The sequence below is a fragment of the Dipodomys merriami genome, unplaced genomic scaffold (genome assembly GCF_024711535.1).
Source record: "Dipodomys merriami isolate MVZ:Mamm:240054 unplaced genomic scaffold, mDipMer1.0.p SCAF_12, whole genome shotgun sequence".
Lineage (NCBI taxonomy): Eukaryota > Metazoa > Chordata > Mammalia > Rodentia > Heteromyidae > Dipodomys > Dipodomys merriami.
In genome coordinates this window covers 999,090-1,017,149 of record NW_027202493.1, presented here as the reverse complement: position 1 = coordinate 1,017,149, position 18,060 = coordinate 999,090, and the positions used below count along the sequence as shown (strand labels likewise).

At 38.3% G+C, this 18,060-nt stretch overlaps 1 protein-coding gene across 1 annotated transcript in view; it reads left to right on the top strand.

Annotated features, from left to right (window-relative positions):
• Positions 1 to 18,060, top strand: part of Hook3 (hook microtubule tethering protein 3) — a 152,699-nt gene that overhangs the window by 2,839 nt on the left and 131,800 nt on the right. Inside the window, exon 2 of the mRNA XM_070016050.1 lies at positions 9,217 to 9,302. Within this exon, the coding sequence (XP_069872151.1) occupies positions 9,217 to 9,302 (86 nt within the window). The remainder of the gene's footprint in view (positions 1 to 9,216; positions 9,303 to 18,060) is intronic.

The following is an 18,060-nucleotide window of genomic DNA, read 5'->3' as shown; positions in this document are numbered from 1 at the left end:
GTAGCTAGGATTCCAGACATGAGTCACTGAAGCCAGCTTGTTTTTTTTTTTTTTTTTTTTTTTGTCGGTCGTGGGGCTTGAACTCTGGGCCTGGGCGCTGTCCCTCAGCTCTTCAGCTCAAGGCGAGCACTCTACCACTTGAGCTACAGCGCCACTTCCGAGCCAGCTTGTTTTTTAAGATGGAGTCCTGAGGACTTTTCTGCCGAGATTGACCATAAACCTTGATCCTCTAGCTCTCATCCTCCTGAGTAGTAAAGATTACAGGTGTGAACCACAGCTACAGTATGTAGGCTTTTAAAATGTTATTGAAACCTCGTCAAGGGAAATTTATGGAAAAGAGATTAGTGTGGAAGGCAGAATCCACATGAAGATGTACAAAAGTAAGATTTTTAAATCATCGTTTATCAGAATCATTCAATGTAAGATTGAGTTTAAATAATCACTCATATTGAGTGCTTAATGGAAGCGTTTCTCTTTCTTTTTTTTAATTATATGAACAATGTTACACATTATAGTTAATATTACAGGCCAAATAAATACAGAACACATTTCCAAAACCAAATGTAAAGGAAAATGTATACAATCCTCCCTATGAAAAGATTCTCAACTAGAATCATTTATTATATTTTAAGTAAACTTCTAGTCAGCTTTGTGTGTGTGTGTATGTGTGTGTGTGTGTGGGGGGGGGTGTTTAGCACATTAGGTTAGAAAATGATGCAGCACTCAACAGAAGACAGGCAGCTGCCAGTAATAGACAAGACCCGAACAAGAACTGAAAGTCTTGTATTTATCTTTAGTCTCCATGTTTAGTTATGGAAGATTATACCATTGGTCCTAAGTATCAAATAAAAGAAGATGTATATAGCAAATTTTTGAAACTCTTCCACTAGAGATGGTTAAAAATAATAATAGCTCAGATATGTAAAGAGAGGTGACTTTTAGTTAAGCAGAATAAAGTCCTCTTGTTCCTAATGCTGACTAAATTGCCATTGTATTAGAGAGTACTTTTTGTTGGAAGAGGAGTACTTATGAAAGACAAAGTACCCTCCAGCAATGAAAAACATTTTTAAGCGTAATCATCAAATCTGTTTATGCAGTAAGCAAGTTCATCAGGATGTGCTTAAAAGTTTCCATTATATTTCCCATCTCTTTAAGTCAAAAGATATTCCTACATAATGGAAAAAATAACTCACCTATTTCATGTGTCAACCCAAATTTCTTGATCTGCAAATGAATCTCAAGAAAAATACAGCTCTTTGCCAGGCACTCATTCTTCATTTATTATAGTGTTAATGAATTTATAGGAAATCCAGCACCTATAAAATATACTTTTTTCCATATTACTTATTTAGAAACCTATAAAATGCTTAGAAGGGCATAATTATGCAGGTATCTTCTCCATTCCATTTTCTCTCCTGTGTAACTGCATTCTAACCAACAAATTTGATCCCCTCATAGAAGAGTAAGTCTCTAGTGTACAAAGGTTTAAAGTACACAAAGCAAAATAGAAGATCATGGTGGTTCGTAGTAACATTTCCAGTCTCAGACTGTCAGTTAGATTTTGTTTCTTGTCAGACCTTTGTTTTTTTGTTTTTTTGTCAGTCGTGGGGCTTGAACTCTGGGCTTGGGCGCTGTTTTTGCGCTCTTCAGCTCAAGGCTAACACTCTACCACTTGAGCCACAGCGCCACTTCCTGTTTTCTAGTGGTTATTGGAGATAAGAGTCTCACGGACTTTCCTGCCTGGGCTGGCTTTGAACCTCAATCCTCAGATCTCAGCCTCCTGAATAGCTAGGATTACAGGTGTGATCCACTGGTGTCCGGCTAGACCTTTGTTTTTTGATTGCAGTTAATACTTAACACTAAGGTTATGGTTCTCATACATTGCATCATCACCTGGAGATTTTGCTAAAATGTTCTTTGCTGGACCCCAGGCTCAGAGTTTCTGATTGTGTAGGTCTGGGGCAGGACCTGAGTTTTGCATTGCTAACAAGTTCCCAGGTGATGTGATGTCTGGGGAACAATTCTATGCCGAGCATGATGGCCTATACCTTACTTGGGAGAATTGTGGTTTGAGGCCAGCTCTAGGCATAAACTGAAGATCCTATTGCAAAAATAAAGCAAAAAGTAGTTGAACACCTGCCTAACAATTACAAGTCCCTGAATTCAAACCCCAGTTCCACCAAAACATCATTGTTATCCATTGCTCTAACAATTAGTTGTGCAAGAGTGTTTCATTTAATGATTTCCATTTATGTACACAGTGTATCTTGATCAGTTACCCTGTCCATCATTCTCCCTCCTCCCCCTTCCCAAACCAGCATGAGAGTTCCCTGGTTCCATTTTAACACATGCATATTATTGTGACTATATTCACCCTCTCCATTTGTTTAACCCCTTCCTACTAGTACCCACACCCCAGTCCAGACATGTTTCAACTTCCTAATATTAATTTTATTAAACTGCATGTTAATTGTTTAAAGAGGTTTTGCCATGGTGTTATATTTTAACCAGGTTGGTCATATATACAGACACATGTACATTCCTGTGTTTGTTTACATGAAATAACATGTGACTTTTTACATCTTATTTTTTGCTTAGTAGGATATTTTCCAAGTCTATTTGTTTCCAGTGAAATGGTAATCATTCTTTATGGCTCAATAATATTCCATTGTGTGAATGGAATATTTTCTTGATCCATTTTTTAGTTGTGGAGTATCTGAGCTGTATCCATACTTTGGCTATTATGAGAAATGTGCTGTGAACATGGATGGACAGATGCCACTATTATATCATGACTTACATTCTTTTGGATAAATGCCCAAGAGCGATAGTCCTGGATCATAGGATAGTTCTAGCTTTTGTTTGTCTTTGTGCTAGTACTAGGACTTGAATTTATGGCATGGGTGCTGTTCCTGAGCTTTTTTTTTGCTAAAGGCTAGTATGTTACCACTTGAGCCTCAGCTCCACTTTCATCTTTTTGGTCGTTAATTGGAGATAAGAATCACAGGCTGGCTATGCAAGCTGGCTTTGAACTGTGATCCTCAGATCTCAGTCTCATGAGTAGCTAGGATTATAGGTGCCAAGTTTGTTTTCTTGATGGTAGCCATTCTGACAGAAATAAGATGGGATCTCAGTGTTGTTTAGATTTTCATTCTCTTTATGGTCAGGAATGTTGAACATATTTTCATGTATTTATTGGCCATTTGTCTTTCTCTTTCAAAAAAAAGTATCTTCAGCTCCTTTGCCCATTTATTGAGTGGATTATTGATTCTTTGGGAATTTAATCTTTTGAGTTCCTTTTATTCTAATTTTTATTGATTCTAATTCTAATTTTATTTACTGTAATTTATTCTAATTGTTTGGTCTAATAGACCAGCTAATTAAAATACCGCATAGATGTTAGCACAGAGAACTATTAGGTGATTTTGTTTATTTGCTTATTTGTTTTTGCCAGTCTTGGGTTTGAACTCAGGGCCTGGGCACTGTCCCTGAGCTTCTTTTGCTCCAGGCTAGCCCTCTACCACTTGAGCCACAATGCCACTTCTGGCTTTTCTGTTTGTGTGGTACTCAGGAATCAAACCCAGGACTTCATGCATGCTAGGCAAGCACTCCTACCACTAAGCCACATTCCCAGCCCTAGGTGATTTTTTTTTTTTAAATCATGTTATAATTCACAAACCATGAACTTCATCCTGCTAAAGTGTACAAATCATTTTTCAGTAGTCACATGGTTATGTTTTCATCACCATTATCTAATAACAAGAACATTTTTGTCACCCGAAAAAGAAACTCAGTAAGTATAAATTTTGATAGCTGCTTAGCTTTTCAAAGTGAGAACTGACATTTCTTAGCCCTCATGAGTACCTATGTACTTGAAGGGCCGAAAGAAAGAAAACAATTGTTTAAAAACCACATCTTAAAAATTAAAATGAAAGTTTAGCTTTTTGTGAGTCCTTGAAGAAAATACAGATCAAATCTTAGGACTAAATTGCTCTTTAAAATTACTTTTCTTGGCTGGGCACTGGTGGCTCATGTCTTTAATCCTAACTACTCAGGAGTCTAAGGTCTGACGACTGCAATTCCAAGCTAGTCTAGGCAGGAAAGTGTGTGGAGCACTACCCTTGAACAACAAAAAAGCTCAAGGACAGAGTCTAGGCACTAAGTTCAAGCCCCAGACCAGCACCAAATGAATGAATGAATAAATAAATAATGTTTGATTTAATTTTTCTGGTGAGAGGAAGTTTCTATTCTTGTATACCAAGTGGGGATGTAGTTCAGTGGTAGAGTGATTTTTGTAGCATGTACAAAGGTTCTATCCCCAGCACCTTAGCATTGATGGGGGACAGTCTTACATCAATTATATTTGTTTTAATTTAGATCCAAGGGTTTCTAATTGAAACCGGTGTTCAGTTATGTAAGAATTAATGATGAACTTATTAAAAATAGATTTCCAGGTTTCTACACACACAGATTAGTTCTGTGGATAGAGTTAAAAAAATATGTATTTTCAAAGTGAATACTTTCCAGATGATTCTTATTTTTTATACCCTGGGTTGGGGACATAAGACGTTTGGAATACCTAATATGCACTTATTTTCTCACTCATTTACGCCCCACACCCCTCCCTCCATAAGATAGATTTTTCCAACTTTTTTTGGTCTGTCATAGGGCTTGGATTCTGAGCCTAGGTGCTGTTTCTGAGTTCTTCAGCTTAAGGCAAGTGCTCTACCACATGAGCCACGGTGCTACTTCTGGTTTTCTGGTAGTTTATTGGAGATAAAAATCTCATGGACTGGGCTGGGATATAGCTCAGTGGCAAAGCGCTTGCCTAGCAAGTGCAATGTCCTGGGTTCAATCCCCAGTACCAAAAAAAAAAAAAAAAAAAAAAAAATCTCATGGACTTTCCTGCCCAGGCTGGCTTTGAACTGTGATCCTCAGATCTCAGCCTTCCGAGTAGCTAGGATTACAGGTGAGTCACCAGCACCCAGCAGATTTTTTCCAACTTTTACATGGAAAAATTAGTGTTAAGAGAGATAAGATGGGGTGGGGGAGGGAAGGGATGGTAGGGGAAAAACGAAGGAGGGGGTAACAATGCTTGATAGGAAATGTACTCATTACCTTACTCAGGTAACTGTAACCCCTCTGTACAGTATCTTTACAATTAAAAAAAAAAAAGAAAAGAGATAAGATAATGGGGAAGAACAAATAAAAGGGTGACATTGACCAAGATGTATTGTACTCATAACTTCACTTACGGAATTGTAACCCCTTTGTACAAATATATAATAATAATATTAAAGTTTTATTGTAAAGATGCTGTACAGAGGCGTTACAGTTACATAAGTAAGGTAATGAGTACATTTCTTATGGAGCGTTGTTACCCCCTCCTTTGTTTTTCTCCTACTATCTCTTCCCTCCCCCACCTCCCTCTGTCCTCCCAAGTTGTAAACTTCATTTCCAACATAGTGTCTTGGGAATATCATTGTAAAAAATTTAAAAATAGAGATGAGATGAAATATACAAAGTTTCATTCCAAATTAGAAAACTAGGGATTAGAATTAAGTCATTATATTTGAAGCAGTATTCACCTTGAACTTATTGTTGTAAGTATTGTGTATAAAGTATTGTGATAAAGAGATAAATGAGATGTAGCCTTCACTGCTGTTTCACTTTTTCCTTTAGAAACCTACATGAAAGGCATATTTTAAATTAGCAATTTTGGCAACTCTCAAATGAAGAGTACTTATTTCTTTTTACATTGTTGTAAGGTGAATCATGCCAGGAGCCACATTTTGAGTCTTTATCATACAGTTAACAGGCTGCAGGCAGCCAGTCGTTACAATGGCCTACAGCACGCAAATACACACAACACAGCTAGGAAACAGGCTAAAGTGGAAAGAAAGAACAAAAACAATGCTAACAACCCAATTCAGCTCCAGTGGAAGCTGAATTGGGACACCATGATGACTGGAGAAGAGCCAGGAGAAAGGACACTGCACATGATCACAGAGACACACGTGACATGGCGTGATGGCAGCTAGTCTGGTCCCTGCCTAAATAGGTTGGCACAGGGGGCAGATCCACAGGAAATTCCCTGTCCTGGGGACTGGACTGACAGATTCAGTAAAGTCCTGAGGACTGGACTGACAGATTCAGTAACCTATCAGCCAAGTGCCCACTCTTGCCTCCAGGGATCCAGGCACTCCAATCACCTAGGAAGCAGGTGTGATGGGCAGGGGGTTTCCTTCCCCCAGCATGAAGACAAGATGCCAGACCCTAAGATCCACCATGTGGCCAATATGGCGCCAGCCAGACCTGACTTCCCTACTTCATTATGATTAACATATTACCAGTGAAGAGACAAACTGTAGTTAGTGTGAAGTTCCAACTCAGTACAGATGTTGATTATTTCCAAATTTGTAATTGTCTTAACCTCAGCATCCTGAGTAGCTGAGACGCAAACAAAGTTCACTGGCTTAATATTTTACTGAAACTTTCTGTGTAATTGATTAGAACCTCAACGCCTCTCCCAAATATATATCTTAATAAAAATTACCTTCTATGAAGATCTATAAGATATTTTTTTTTGGCCTCTGCCTCCATAACCATCATTACCCATAAGAATATGAAGAAGCTGGGCTGGGAAGGTGGCTCAGTGGTAGAGCGCTTGCCTTGCATGCCTGAGGCCCTGGGTTCGATTCCTCAGCACCACATAAGCAAAATGAAAAAAGCCGGAAGTGGCGCTATGGCTCAAGTGGTAGAGCGCTAGCCTTGAGCTGAAGAGCTGAGGGACAGCGCCCAGGCCCAGAGTTCGGGCCCCACGACCGGACAAAAAAAAAAAAAAAAAAAAAAAAGAATATGAAGAAGCTATGACTAGTATGGTACAGAGAGGTACATGCTAGCCTGCTGCCTTTATTTAAAGGCAGTTTGGGAATATTTATCAAGAACTTTAAACTGCATACAATTTGATCCAGCAGTTTTCATTTCTTCTTCATTATAAATAAAAGTCAGATATTCACTTGAACATTGTTTTGTTTTAGTGCTAGTACTGGGGCTTGAACTCAAGCCTTCTTCCTCAGCTTTTTCACTCACACTTGAGACTCTACCACTTGAGAAATAGCTCTACTTGCTTTCTAGTGGTTAATTGGAGATAAAGAGTCTTGTACTGGGACTGGGAAGGTGGCTTAGTGCTAGAGTGCTTACCTTGCATGCATGAGGCCCTGGGTTCGGTTCCTCAGCACTACATAAGCAGAAAAAAAGCCGAAAGTGGTGCTATGGCTCAAGTGGTAGCTCATTAGTCTTGAGCTGAAGAGCTGAGGGACAGTTAATCCTCAGCAGACATCAATCCTCAGATCTCAGCCTCCTAAGTAGCTAAGAATACAGTGCCTGGTTCTGAATGTTATTTTCAGTATTTTTACATCACTATCTACTTTACTCTTCTATGTTAATACATATTATCCTGCCTCTTTCCTTCTAGTCCTTTCTTCATACTTCAGCCAATATTATCTGTATGTAGTTCAAGTTAAATGGCCTTACTTTCCTGCTTAAAATTGTTAGGAGAAAATCCTAAGAGAGTTGAATGATAATGCTTTTTAATTTTTTCATTCTTTTATTTTTCTCCCTGCTTTATCTCTTTATTTTTTATTGTTATTGTAGAGTTGATATACAGAGGGGTTACAGAGTTCCATGAATCAGGTAATGAGCAATGAATACAATTCTTTTTGAACCATGTCTCTCCTTTCATTGCTCTCTCCCAGTTGTTTTCTTTATACAATCCACCCTCCATAGTGGATTGCTTTTTCATTCCTAGATTGTATTTACATACTCTTACCTCTAATCTTTGTGTTTGTTTTTCAACTTCTCATAGTGTTTCATTAAACTGAAAGGTCTAGGTAAGGGTAGTCTGTGTCTATTTTCAATGATTTTTCTCCTCCTGAATTCAGATTAGACTACTGGATGTCATCAATTTTCTCTGTTATATCCTGTTACCAAAAAAAAAATTTTGTGCTGATTCAGAATGTATTTATTTAAAGTAAAAATTGATTTTGAATACCAAACCTAATCATATTAAACAATGACTTCTGCTAAGGTAATCACTTCTGCCTGTAGACATCTATATAAAGATTCTTTGGCTCTGAATAACCTCACATAAAGGAGGCTTTAACACATTTGTTTCTCCCCCCTCCCCCCTTGGTGGTGGGGGCTGAACTCTGGGCCTGGGTGCTGTCCCTCACTCACCCCTTCAGCTCAAGGCTAGTGCCCTACCACATGAACCACAGCACCACTTCTGGCTTTTATCTGCGTATGTGGTATTGAAGAATTGAACCCAGGGCCTCATGCATGCAAGGCAAGCACGCTATCACTGAGCCAACTTCCCAGCCGAACACATTTGTTTATTTATGCCAGTCCTGGGGCTTGAACTCAGGGCGTAGGCACTGCCCTTGAGGTATTTTTTGCTTAAGGGCTAGCTCACTACCACTTGAGCCACAGCGCACTTTGTCTTTTTGTGGTTAATTGGACATTAAAGTCTCACAGACTCCTGCCCAGGCTGGGAACTGTGATCCTCAGATCTCAGCCTCATGAGCCACCAGTACCCAGCTATGCTTTAAATTTTAATAGTTCAGTTTTTACTTCAAGCATCCAGTTCTTTCTATCACCCCCTGTCTGCCTTCCAATATACTGACCTCACTTGTCTGATCACTTTGTTTAGTAGTTATAAGATGACTGCTAGCAGATTAAGGCAACACATTTATTCACATTAAGAGATTGACTTTTCTCTCCCAGAACATTCCTTTGGTCTACATTATCTTGCCCTGTTTATATCTTTGTCAGCCATTGGTAGATTCAATGTGCTATTTATTATTTTGTCAGAATGTAAATAGAATTATGCAACAATTTCTTCCTCACCAAAAATTATAATCCACAGGAAATTTCCTATAAAGGGAGATGTTGCCAATTATTTGCTCTTTTTATTTACTTTTATTTATTTGTTATGCTGGTGGTTCTGAAATGGGGTTTTGCTCTGTAGCCCAAGTAGGCCTTGATCTGACAGTCTTCCGGCCTCAGTCTCCTGAGTACTGGGATTATAGTTGTACACTGCCACACCTTCCTATTTTCTCATTTAAAATGTATTCCAACTTCTAAGATGAGATAATTATACTACTCAAAAGCCTAAGAAATCGTTAATTAATAATACTTTTTTTTTTCTCCCTTCAGATCCAGACATTTAATGTGGATGCACCATGCCAGACTGTGGAAGATTTAACGAATGGGGTTGTGATGGCCCAGGTTCTTCAAAAGATGTAAGGGGAAAATGTGTGTGTGTGTGTGTGTGTGTGTGTGTGTGTGTGTGTGTGTGTGTGTGTGTGTGTGTGTGTGTGTGTGTGTGTGTGTAGATAGACAGACAGACAGACAGATAGATAGATAGATTCTTATTAAATTGAAGATAATGGGTTTTGTCAAAGTATATCCTTCTATCACTGTAACAAAATACCTCAATCTGTTTATAAGAATGAAGATTTAAGCCAGGAGCCGGTAATTCTAGCTACTCAGGAGGCTGAGATCTGAGGCTCACAGTTTAAAACTAGCATAGGCAGGAAAGTCCATGAGACTCTATCTCCAGTAAACTACCAGAAAACCGGAAGTGGTACTGTGGCTCAAGTGGTAGAGCTCTGGCCTTGAGCTGAAGAGCTGAGAGACAGCACCCAAGCTAAGAGTTCAAGCACCACGACCAACAAAAAAATGAAGGTTTATTGTCTTTCATAGATTTGAGAGTTATAGTTCATAATCAGCTGTCTCATTTCTGTTGGGCCTATGTCAGGGCAGCACATCATGGTGGGAAGATGTGGTGGAAAAACAACTCACTTCATGGTAACTGGGAAGTAAAACACAGGAAACAGTCGGTCCCAATATGTAGTTTCAGGACAAGCATCCTAGTAGGCTCCATTTCATGAAGGTTTTACTGTCTCCCAAAAGCAACATGAGTTGGAAATCAAGCTGTTAATACATGGATATTTGTGGGATGTTTCAGATAAAAAGTATAACAAATATTTACATGAAACTTGTATATAGTAGAATAAGAACTGTATGCAGTAATGGTGATTTTAGTATGTACAAGTTTCATGTAAATATTTGTTATACTTTTTATCTTATACTTTTATACTTAGCTATTGGTTGTCTGGTTGAGAGTTTAATTAGGAATATAATTGTTAAATACTTGAATCATAATTGTTACCATCGTAGTTCAGTCTGAGAATCTTCTCTCTGAGATTTTGTTCAAATATGGTTGTGTTGACCATGAGGCTTTCCCTAACTACTCATGTAAAATAACAATAACCACTCTCCTATTATCTCCTTAACCTTTTATGTTATTCTTCAAATTATGTAGCATAGCATAGTCTGATAAATAATATTTGGTTGGCCATTTATATCCCTTTCTGCCCCTGGAAATTTACACACACACACACTCTCTCTCTCTCTCTCTCTCTTTCTCTCTTTCTCTCTCTCTTTCTCTCTCTCTCTCTCTCTCTCTTTCTCTCTCTCTCACACACACACACACACAGGGTAAATATTTGAGTTTCACATAGGGAGATTGTTGTTTGTTTTTACTGTTATGTCCTAGTAAGTAGAAAAAAGCATAGCTTTTGATTGAGTCATGTGATCTATTAACATGATTGTAATCATGGAATTGCATACCTTACAGTTTCTTAGGTAGTTGCACATCTGAGAAACAGCTGTAATGCCTGTGTTTCCCAGAATCTGTCTCTATGTCTTTAGAATTGGAGACTCATATAGCCTATTTTCACTTTCTTCTGTAACAACATTCATAACATATCTCTCTTAGGCATATAATGGTGTGAGTGTGTGTGTGTGTGGGGTGGTATTGAGGATTGGACTCAGGACCTCATGATTGCAGGGTAGGTACTCTTATCTTGCGAGGTAGGTGCTCTTATCAAACTGAGCCATGTTGCTAGGAACTTTTATGCCTCCATTTTTTTGTTTGTTTTTTGTTGTTGTTGTTGGTTGTGGGACTTGAACTAAGGGCCTGGCTGCTGTCTCTGAGCTTTTTTGCTTAAAGCTAGTACTCTACTGCTTTGAGCCATAGTGCCACTTCCAGTTTTCTGGTCGTTAATTGAAGACACACTTTCCTGCTCTGGCTGGCTTTGAACTGCAATCCTCAGATCACACCCTCCTGACAAGCTAGGATTACAGAAGTAAGCCATCGGCATCCAGCTTACCTTAGATTTTTTTTTTTTTTTTTTTTTGGTAGTGGGGCTTGAACTCTGGGCCTGGGTGCTGTCCCTGTGCTCTTCAGCTCAAGGCAAGTGCTCTACCGCTTGAGCCACAGCGGCACTTACAGTTTTCTAGTAGTTTATTGGAGATAAGAGTCTCACAGAATTTCCTGCTCGGGCTGGCTTTGAATCGTGATCCTCAGATCTCAGCCTCCTGAGTAGCTAGGATTACCTTAGTTATTTTTTTTTTTTTTTTTTTTTTTTTTTTGTCGGTCGTGGGGCTTGAACTCTGGGCCTGGGAGCTGTCCCTCAGCTCTTCAGCTCAAGGCGAGCACTCTACCACTTGAGCTACAGCGCCACTTCCGGTTTTCTGGTGGTTTATTGGAGATAGGAGTCTCACGGTCTCTCCTGCCCGGGCTGGCTTTGAACCGCGATCCTCAGATCTCAGCCTCCTGAGTAGCTAGGATTACAGGCGTGAGCCACCAGCGCCCGGCTTACCTTAGTTATTTTTAAGTTAAGTTTTTGCTTTTATGTCCAGGTTGGCCTAGACTACTGTCCTCCTACTTGTGACTTTGCTGTAGTTGGAGTAACAGGTACATTCCACTGTATCCAGCCATTGGTTGCAGTTGAGTCTTGTGAACTTTTTTATATCCTGATTGGCCTGAAAGTATGAACCTACTGATCTTCTTCCAAGTAGATAAAATTCTAGGCTTGAGTCATTGTACATGGCAGATTTTTTTTTTTTTTTAAATAGAACTCAAAAAGATTCATCTAAAACCTTGGTCAACTTGAGTTTTAGAAAAGCTCTCCCTTTTTATGCCAGAACTGGGACTTGAACTCAGGGCCAGGAAGCATTCTTCTTCTAGATTTTTGCTCAAGACTGGAGGTCTACCACTAAGTCACAGTTCTACCTCCAACTTTTTAAATATTTTTGCTAATTAATTGAAGATAGAATCTCATGACTTTTTCTGTTCCAGTTGGCTTTGAACTGCAATCCTCAGATTTCAGCATCCTGAGTTACTAGGATTACAATTTGAGTCATCAGCTTTTTTTGTTTGTTTTTTTGGTCAATTGTAGGGCTTGAACTCAGAGCCTGAGCACTATCCCTGAGCCTCTTTTATTTAAGGCTAGTGCTCTAGCACTTGAGCCACAGGAGCCACTTCTGATTTTTGAGTGGTTAATTGGAGGTAAGTATCTCACGGGAACTTTTCTGCCTTGGCTAGCTCCATCCTTAGATCTCAGCTTTGTGAGTAGCTAGGATTACAGGCATGAGCCACCCACTAGTCATCAGTATTTTTTATGGTCACTTTTGAGAGGCTTTCTAATGTAATTTTAGCTTTCTATTGGTCAAGAGAGTTTTACTGAATTTCATTTTTCCTTTTTTCCTTTATCCTTTCTCTTTTCTTCCCTTTCTCCCTTCCTGACTTTTTTTCTTTTCTTTTTTTTTTTTTTGGTCAATTATGGGGCTTGAACTCTGGGCCTGGATGCTGTCCCTTAGCTCTTCAGCTCAAGGCAAGTGCTCTACCATTTGAGCCACAGCACCACTTCCAGTTTCCTGGTGGTTTATTGGAGATAAGACTTTCACGGACTTTCCTGCCCGGGCTGGCTTTGTTTGAATGCGATCCTTATATCTCAGCCTCCTGAGTAGGATTACAGGTGTGAGCCACGAGCGCCCAGCTTGACTCTTTTTTTTTTTTTTTTAATACTGAGGATTGAACTCAGATAGGGCCTCATACTTACAAGTGCTTTACCATTTAACCATGTGCACAGCCCTTCACTGCATTCCTTAATAAAAACTGTCTGTAGATGTGTTGGCCTAACTGAGTTTTCCAGTTATGTGTCAAAAAATGAATTTTTGGCCTAAGTAAGTGTGAATAAAAATTCAGTTACTTGTAGAAACCAGAAAAGATACCTAATTTTGCTGTATCTAGTACCAGAAGTTCTGGTTAGATAATCGATGAGAAATACAAGCAAAAAGCACGGAATAGTAAATGAAGTGAAGTTGTTGCTGTTTGCTAATGATCTGATATTATATATAGAAAGACTGTACAAAGAACTGTTAGAACTAAAAAATTAGTTCAGGAAAGACTGTACAAAGAACTGTTAGAACTAAAAAATTAGTTCAGGAAAGTTGCAGAACACAAAATCAGCATAGAAATAAGTAGAATTTTTATGCAGTAACATGAGTTTCCTAAAAAAGAAATCAGGAGACAAAACAGAAACATCAAAAAATAAAGCCCACTAAAAACCTCCTGTTAGCCAAGTAGATGAAAGATTTGTACCTTGTAAAACTATAAAATATACCAGAAAGAAGTTAAACAATGAACAAATAAAAGACACATCGCATTCATAGTTTGGAGGAATTGGTAGTTAGGATATCCTTTGAAGATTGTCCCCAAACAATCTCTAGATTTAGTGTTATACTTAGTAAAGCTCCAATGCCATTTTCACAGAAACAGGAAAAAAATTCTAGAAGTCATAGCACCACAAAGAACTTCTGAAGAGGAAAGACAATCATGAGTAAGAACAAGCTGGAAGGATCACACTACCTGATTCCAAACTGTAGTAATTGAAGCACATGGTACTGGCATAAAAAATGACGGCATTCCTTTGGAACAGAAACAAGCCGAGGCATGTACTTGCACATCTACATTTAGTTTATTTTCCACAAGTGTATCTAGATCACATAGTGGAGAATGAGCAGTCTTCAGTAAAGAGTGCTAAGAAAACTAGATATCCACATCTAGTATACTGAAATTGGATAATTGTCTCCTACCATCTGCACAAATCAACTCATAGTAGAATGATTGAAGACCTAATCAGAAGATTTGAAACTGTAAAAGTACTGGAAGAAAACAGATAAAATGATATGACATGGCTTTAGGTAATGATATTTTGGATCTGACCCCCCAAAACTCAAAGCAACCAAAACAAAATTAGACAGATAGGATTACATCTAGCTACAAAGCTTCTGCATAGCAAAAGATCACAGTGGGGAAAAAAAAAAAAACTTATAGACTGGGGAAAAAAAATATTTGCAAGGCATACTTCGATAAGGAGATAATATCCAGAATATATAAGGAACCAAATTAAGAAAGCAACTCCATTTAAGAATAGATGTTTCTCAAAACAAATGTCCAATGTGTATATAAAAATGTCCAAATCACATGCGACTTAAAACCACAATGACATACCACCTTATAGAATGGTTATTATAAAAGGATAAGTTTCAGTAAAGATATACTTGTATACTGTTCAGGTGGATGCAAATTTGTTTAGTCATTAATGCAAATAATATGGATACAATTAAAAGATGAAGTTTTACTAAATTCCAGGAAATGGAAATGTAGAATTTTTTTTATTGTTGTTGGTGGTGATAGTGGTGTTTGTTTTTGCCTTTCTTTTTTTGTCTCTTTAGTGGAGGATAAAGGGAAGAACAGAATGAGAGGGAGGAAAAGTGAACAAATGCAATCATATATACTGAATAGTATACATTATGTGGAAAGTGAACTATGCAGCTTGTCGCCTGGGACAGGAGGGGAAAACTGGGGGAAAGCAAAGAAGGGGTGACATTGTCCAAAAGAGAAATTTACTCATTACCTGATGTATGAAAGGATAACTATTCTGTATAACACCTTAATAATAACAAAATTATATTAAAAAAATGAAATTTTGGGCTGGCATGTAGCTCAGTGGCAAAATACTTGCCTAGCAAGTTCAACTGTTCTGGGTTCGATCCTCAGTACCAAAAAAAGAAAAATGAAGTTTCACTTGACCAGCAATACCATCATGGAGCATATACAGCCAAAGGAAGTAAAATCAGTATGTAGAAGAGACAAACGAATTTACATTTATAACACCAAGATAAAGAATCAACTATATCATCAGTGGATGATGGAATAAAGAAAGTGTGTTGTATTTATACAATGGCATACCATTTTGTCTTTGAAACGAAGGAAATCCTGTTATTTGAAACAACATGAATGAATCCGTAGGATATTATGCTTAGTGAAATAATCCAGGCACAGAAATACAAACATTGCATGATTTCACTTATATTTTGGAATCTATAGTGGAGAGTAGAATAGTAAGAGAGGATTCAGGCATAGAAAATGTGGAGAAGATGGTCAGAAGGTAAAAGCTTCCATTACACCAGAGAAATAATTTTGTATACTTATTACACAACATGGTGACATAGTTAATATGTATTTCAGAATCCCTAAAATTATATTTGAAATGCCCTAAAATGTATTTTTGACCAGTGTTGATTAGCTTTGACTTATTCAGTGTTGCATCTATGCTCATATAAACATTACATTGTATTCCATAAATATGTGATTCTAGGGCTGGGAAGGTGGCTCAGTGGTAGAGCGCTCGCCTTGCATGCTTGAGGCCCTGGGTTCGATTCCTCAGCACCACATAAGCAGGAAAAAAAAACCAGAAGTGGCACTGTGGCTCAAGTGGTAGAGTGCTAGCCTTGAGCTGAAGAGCTGAGGGACAGCACCCAGGCCCAGAGTTCAGGCCCCACGACCGGACCCAAATAAATAAATAAATAAATATATGATTCTAACGTGTCAATTTTTACTAAAGATAAAACAAACTGGGTGAGCCTGGTATAGTAGCTCATGCCTGTAATTCTAGCTCCTCAAGGGGCTGAGATTTGAGAATTGTGGATCAAAGCTTGCTTAGGCTTTGATCCAGTTAATCCACAAGAAACTGAAGTGGAACTGTAGTTCAACTAGTAGAATGCTGTCCTTGAGCAAAAACCTCAGGGACAATACTCAGGCCCTGAATTCTTAGCCCTAGGACCAGTACACATATATGTGTGTGTGGACACATACACACACGTATACAATTGTTTTATTATATATATGAACCTAACAGCATTTGCTTACTTTGCCAATTTGATATTTATTGAATGGCTCCTTTGGTTTTATGCAATGATATTCCATTTTACACTGTTTCTTAAAAAAATTAATGTTATTATAAAAGTGACGCACAGAGAAGTTACAGTTAAAATCAGGTAAAGAGTACATTTCTTTTGGGGCAGTGTTCCCACTGTCTTATTTTTTCTTATGCCCTTACTGGGATGTGAACTTGGGGCCTTTTGCTCTCATTTGGCTTTTTCTAGGCTAGTGTTACTCTACCACTTAGCCACTTATGCCCTGAATGGCTATTTTATGTCTAACAGTGATATAAGGATGGGTCACACAAACCCATCAGCGAATTTCTAACAAATTTAATTAACCTTGAAAACAAAATTCTAACAAATTTAATTAATCCTGAAAACAAAATTGCAACAAAGGCCTCAAAGCAGACTTTCATATTGTACAATCAGATTAAATTTTGAAAATATTTTGGGTGCTAATATAAAATTAATTGGGAGGTGCTGGAATGATGAGGGATAATTAGTCAGAAAGAAATTTATCAGAAATTCAGAAGAGAGATGTACCTTGGGCTAGAATGTGATGAAGGAGATGAAGACAAATGGGGGATAGATTCAAACTTGCACATAAAGTCAGCATAGTGTCAGGTTGACTTTCAGGTTTCTCATAGCCACACAGAAGAAAGAAAATACTGCCTTAAGTGACTATTTTACAGGAGTGTTATACAGGTGAAGGGTTAGTATGGGGAACATTGAATCTGTACAGTATTGAGACATAAAGAGGAAATTCTAAGTTGGCAAATGGCTATACAGGTCTATACCTAGAGATGAGAAGTGATGATAGCAACTTGGTTATCTTTTTTCTTTTTCTTTTTTGTCGGTCATGGAGCTTGAACTCTGGGCCTGAGCACTGTCCCTTAGCTCTTCAGCTCAAGGCAAACACTACCACTTGAGCCACAGTCCAATTTCAAGTTTTCTAGTGGTTAATTAGAGATAAGAGTTTTATGGAGTTTTCTGTCCAGGCTGGCTTTGAACCACGGTCCTCAGATCTCAGCCTCCTGAGTAGATAGAATTATGAGTGTGAGCCTTCAAGGCCTGGTTCAACTTGGTTATCTTTTAATTGAAACCATAGAATGTTTTATATCACCCAGCGGATTAAGTAAGAAGAAAAGTGTTGATGCTTAGACAAGGGACCAGAGAGATAGAAGAAAAGTCAGAGCCTCTGTTTGGCCTTTGTCTTTTTTGCTCAAAAACTGGTGCTTTATCACTTGAACCAAATCTCCCCTTCTGGCTTTATGCTGGTTAATAGGGTGTCTCCTAGACTTTCCTGCCAGGACTAGCTTCAAACCATGATCCTCAGATCTCAGTCTCCTTAGTAACTAAGGTTACAGGTGTGAGCCACCAGCGCCTAGTCAGAAAGTCATTTTTAAATGATAGTATGGTGAATTCCCACATTTACCCTGCCCTGATTCCAGCATCTTCCACATCAGCATCCCACACCAGAGTGATACATTTGTTACAATGAATGAACCAACCGTGCCACATCATTATCACTTGAAGTCTGTAATCTTCGTTAGAGTTCATTCTTTTAAAAAACATTTTTTTTTAATTGTAAAGGTGATGGACAGAGGGGTTACAGTTACGTAAGTCAGGTATTGAGTACTTTTCTTTTTGAATAGTGTCACTCCCTCCCTCATTTTCTCCCAATTTTTTCCCTCCCAACCTCTGGCCCCCTTCCAACTTGTATAACTCATTTTAAACATAGAGTCTAATTTGTATCACTGCTGAATTAGTTTACCCTTTGTCCCACAATTTCTGTGCTTTCCCCTTCCCCTCCCCAAATCAGATAAACTTACATACAAGACAAAAAAAGAAAAAAAGAAAAAAACAGTGACAAAAGAGGGAAAACAAAAAAAAAAGATAAAAAGTAAAATATGAAAACCT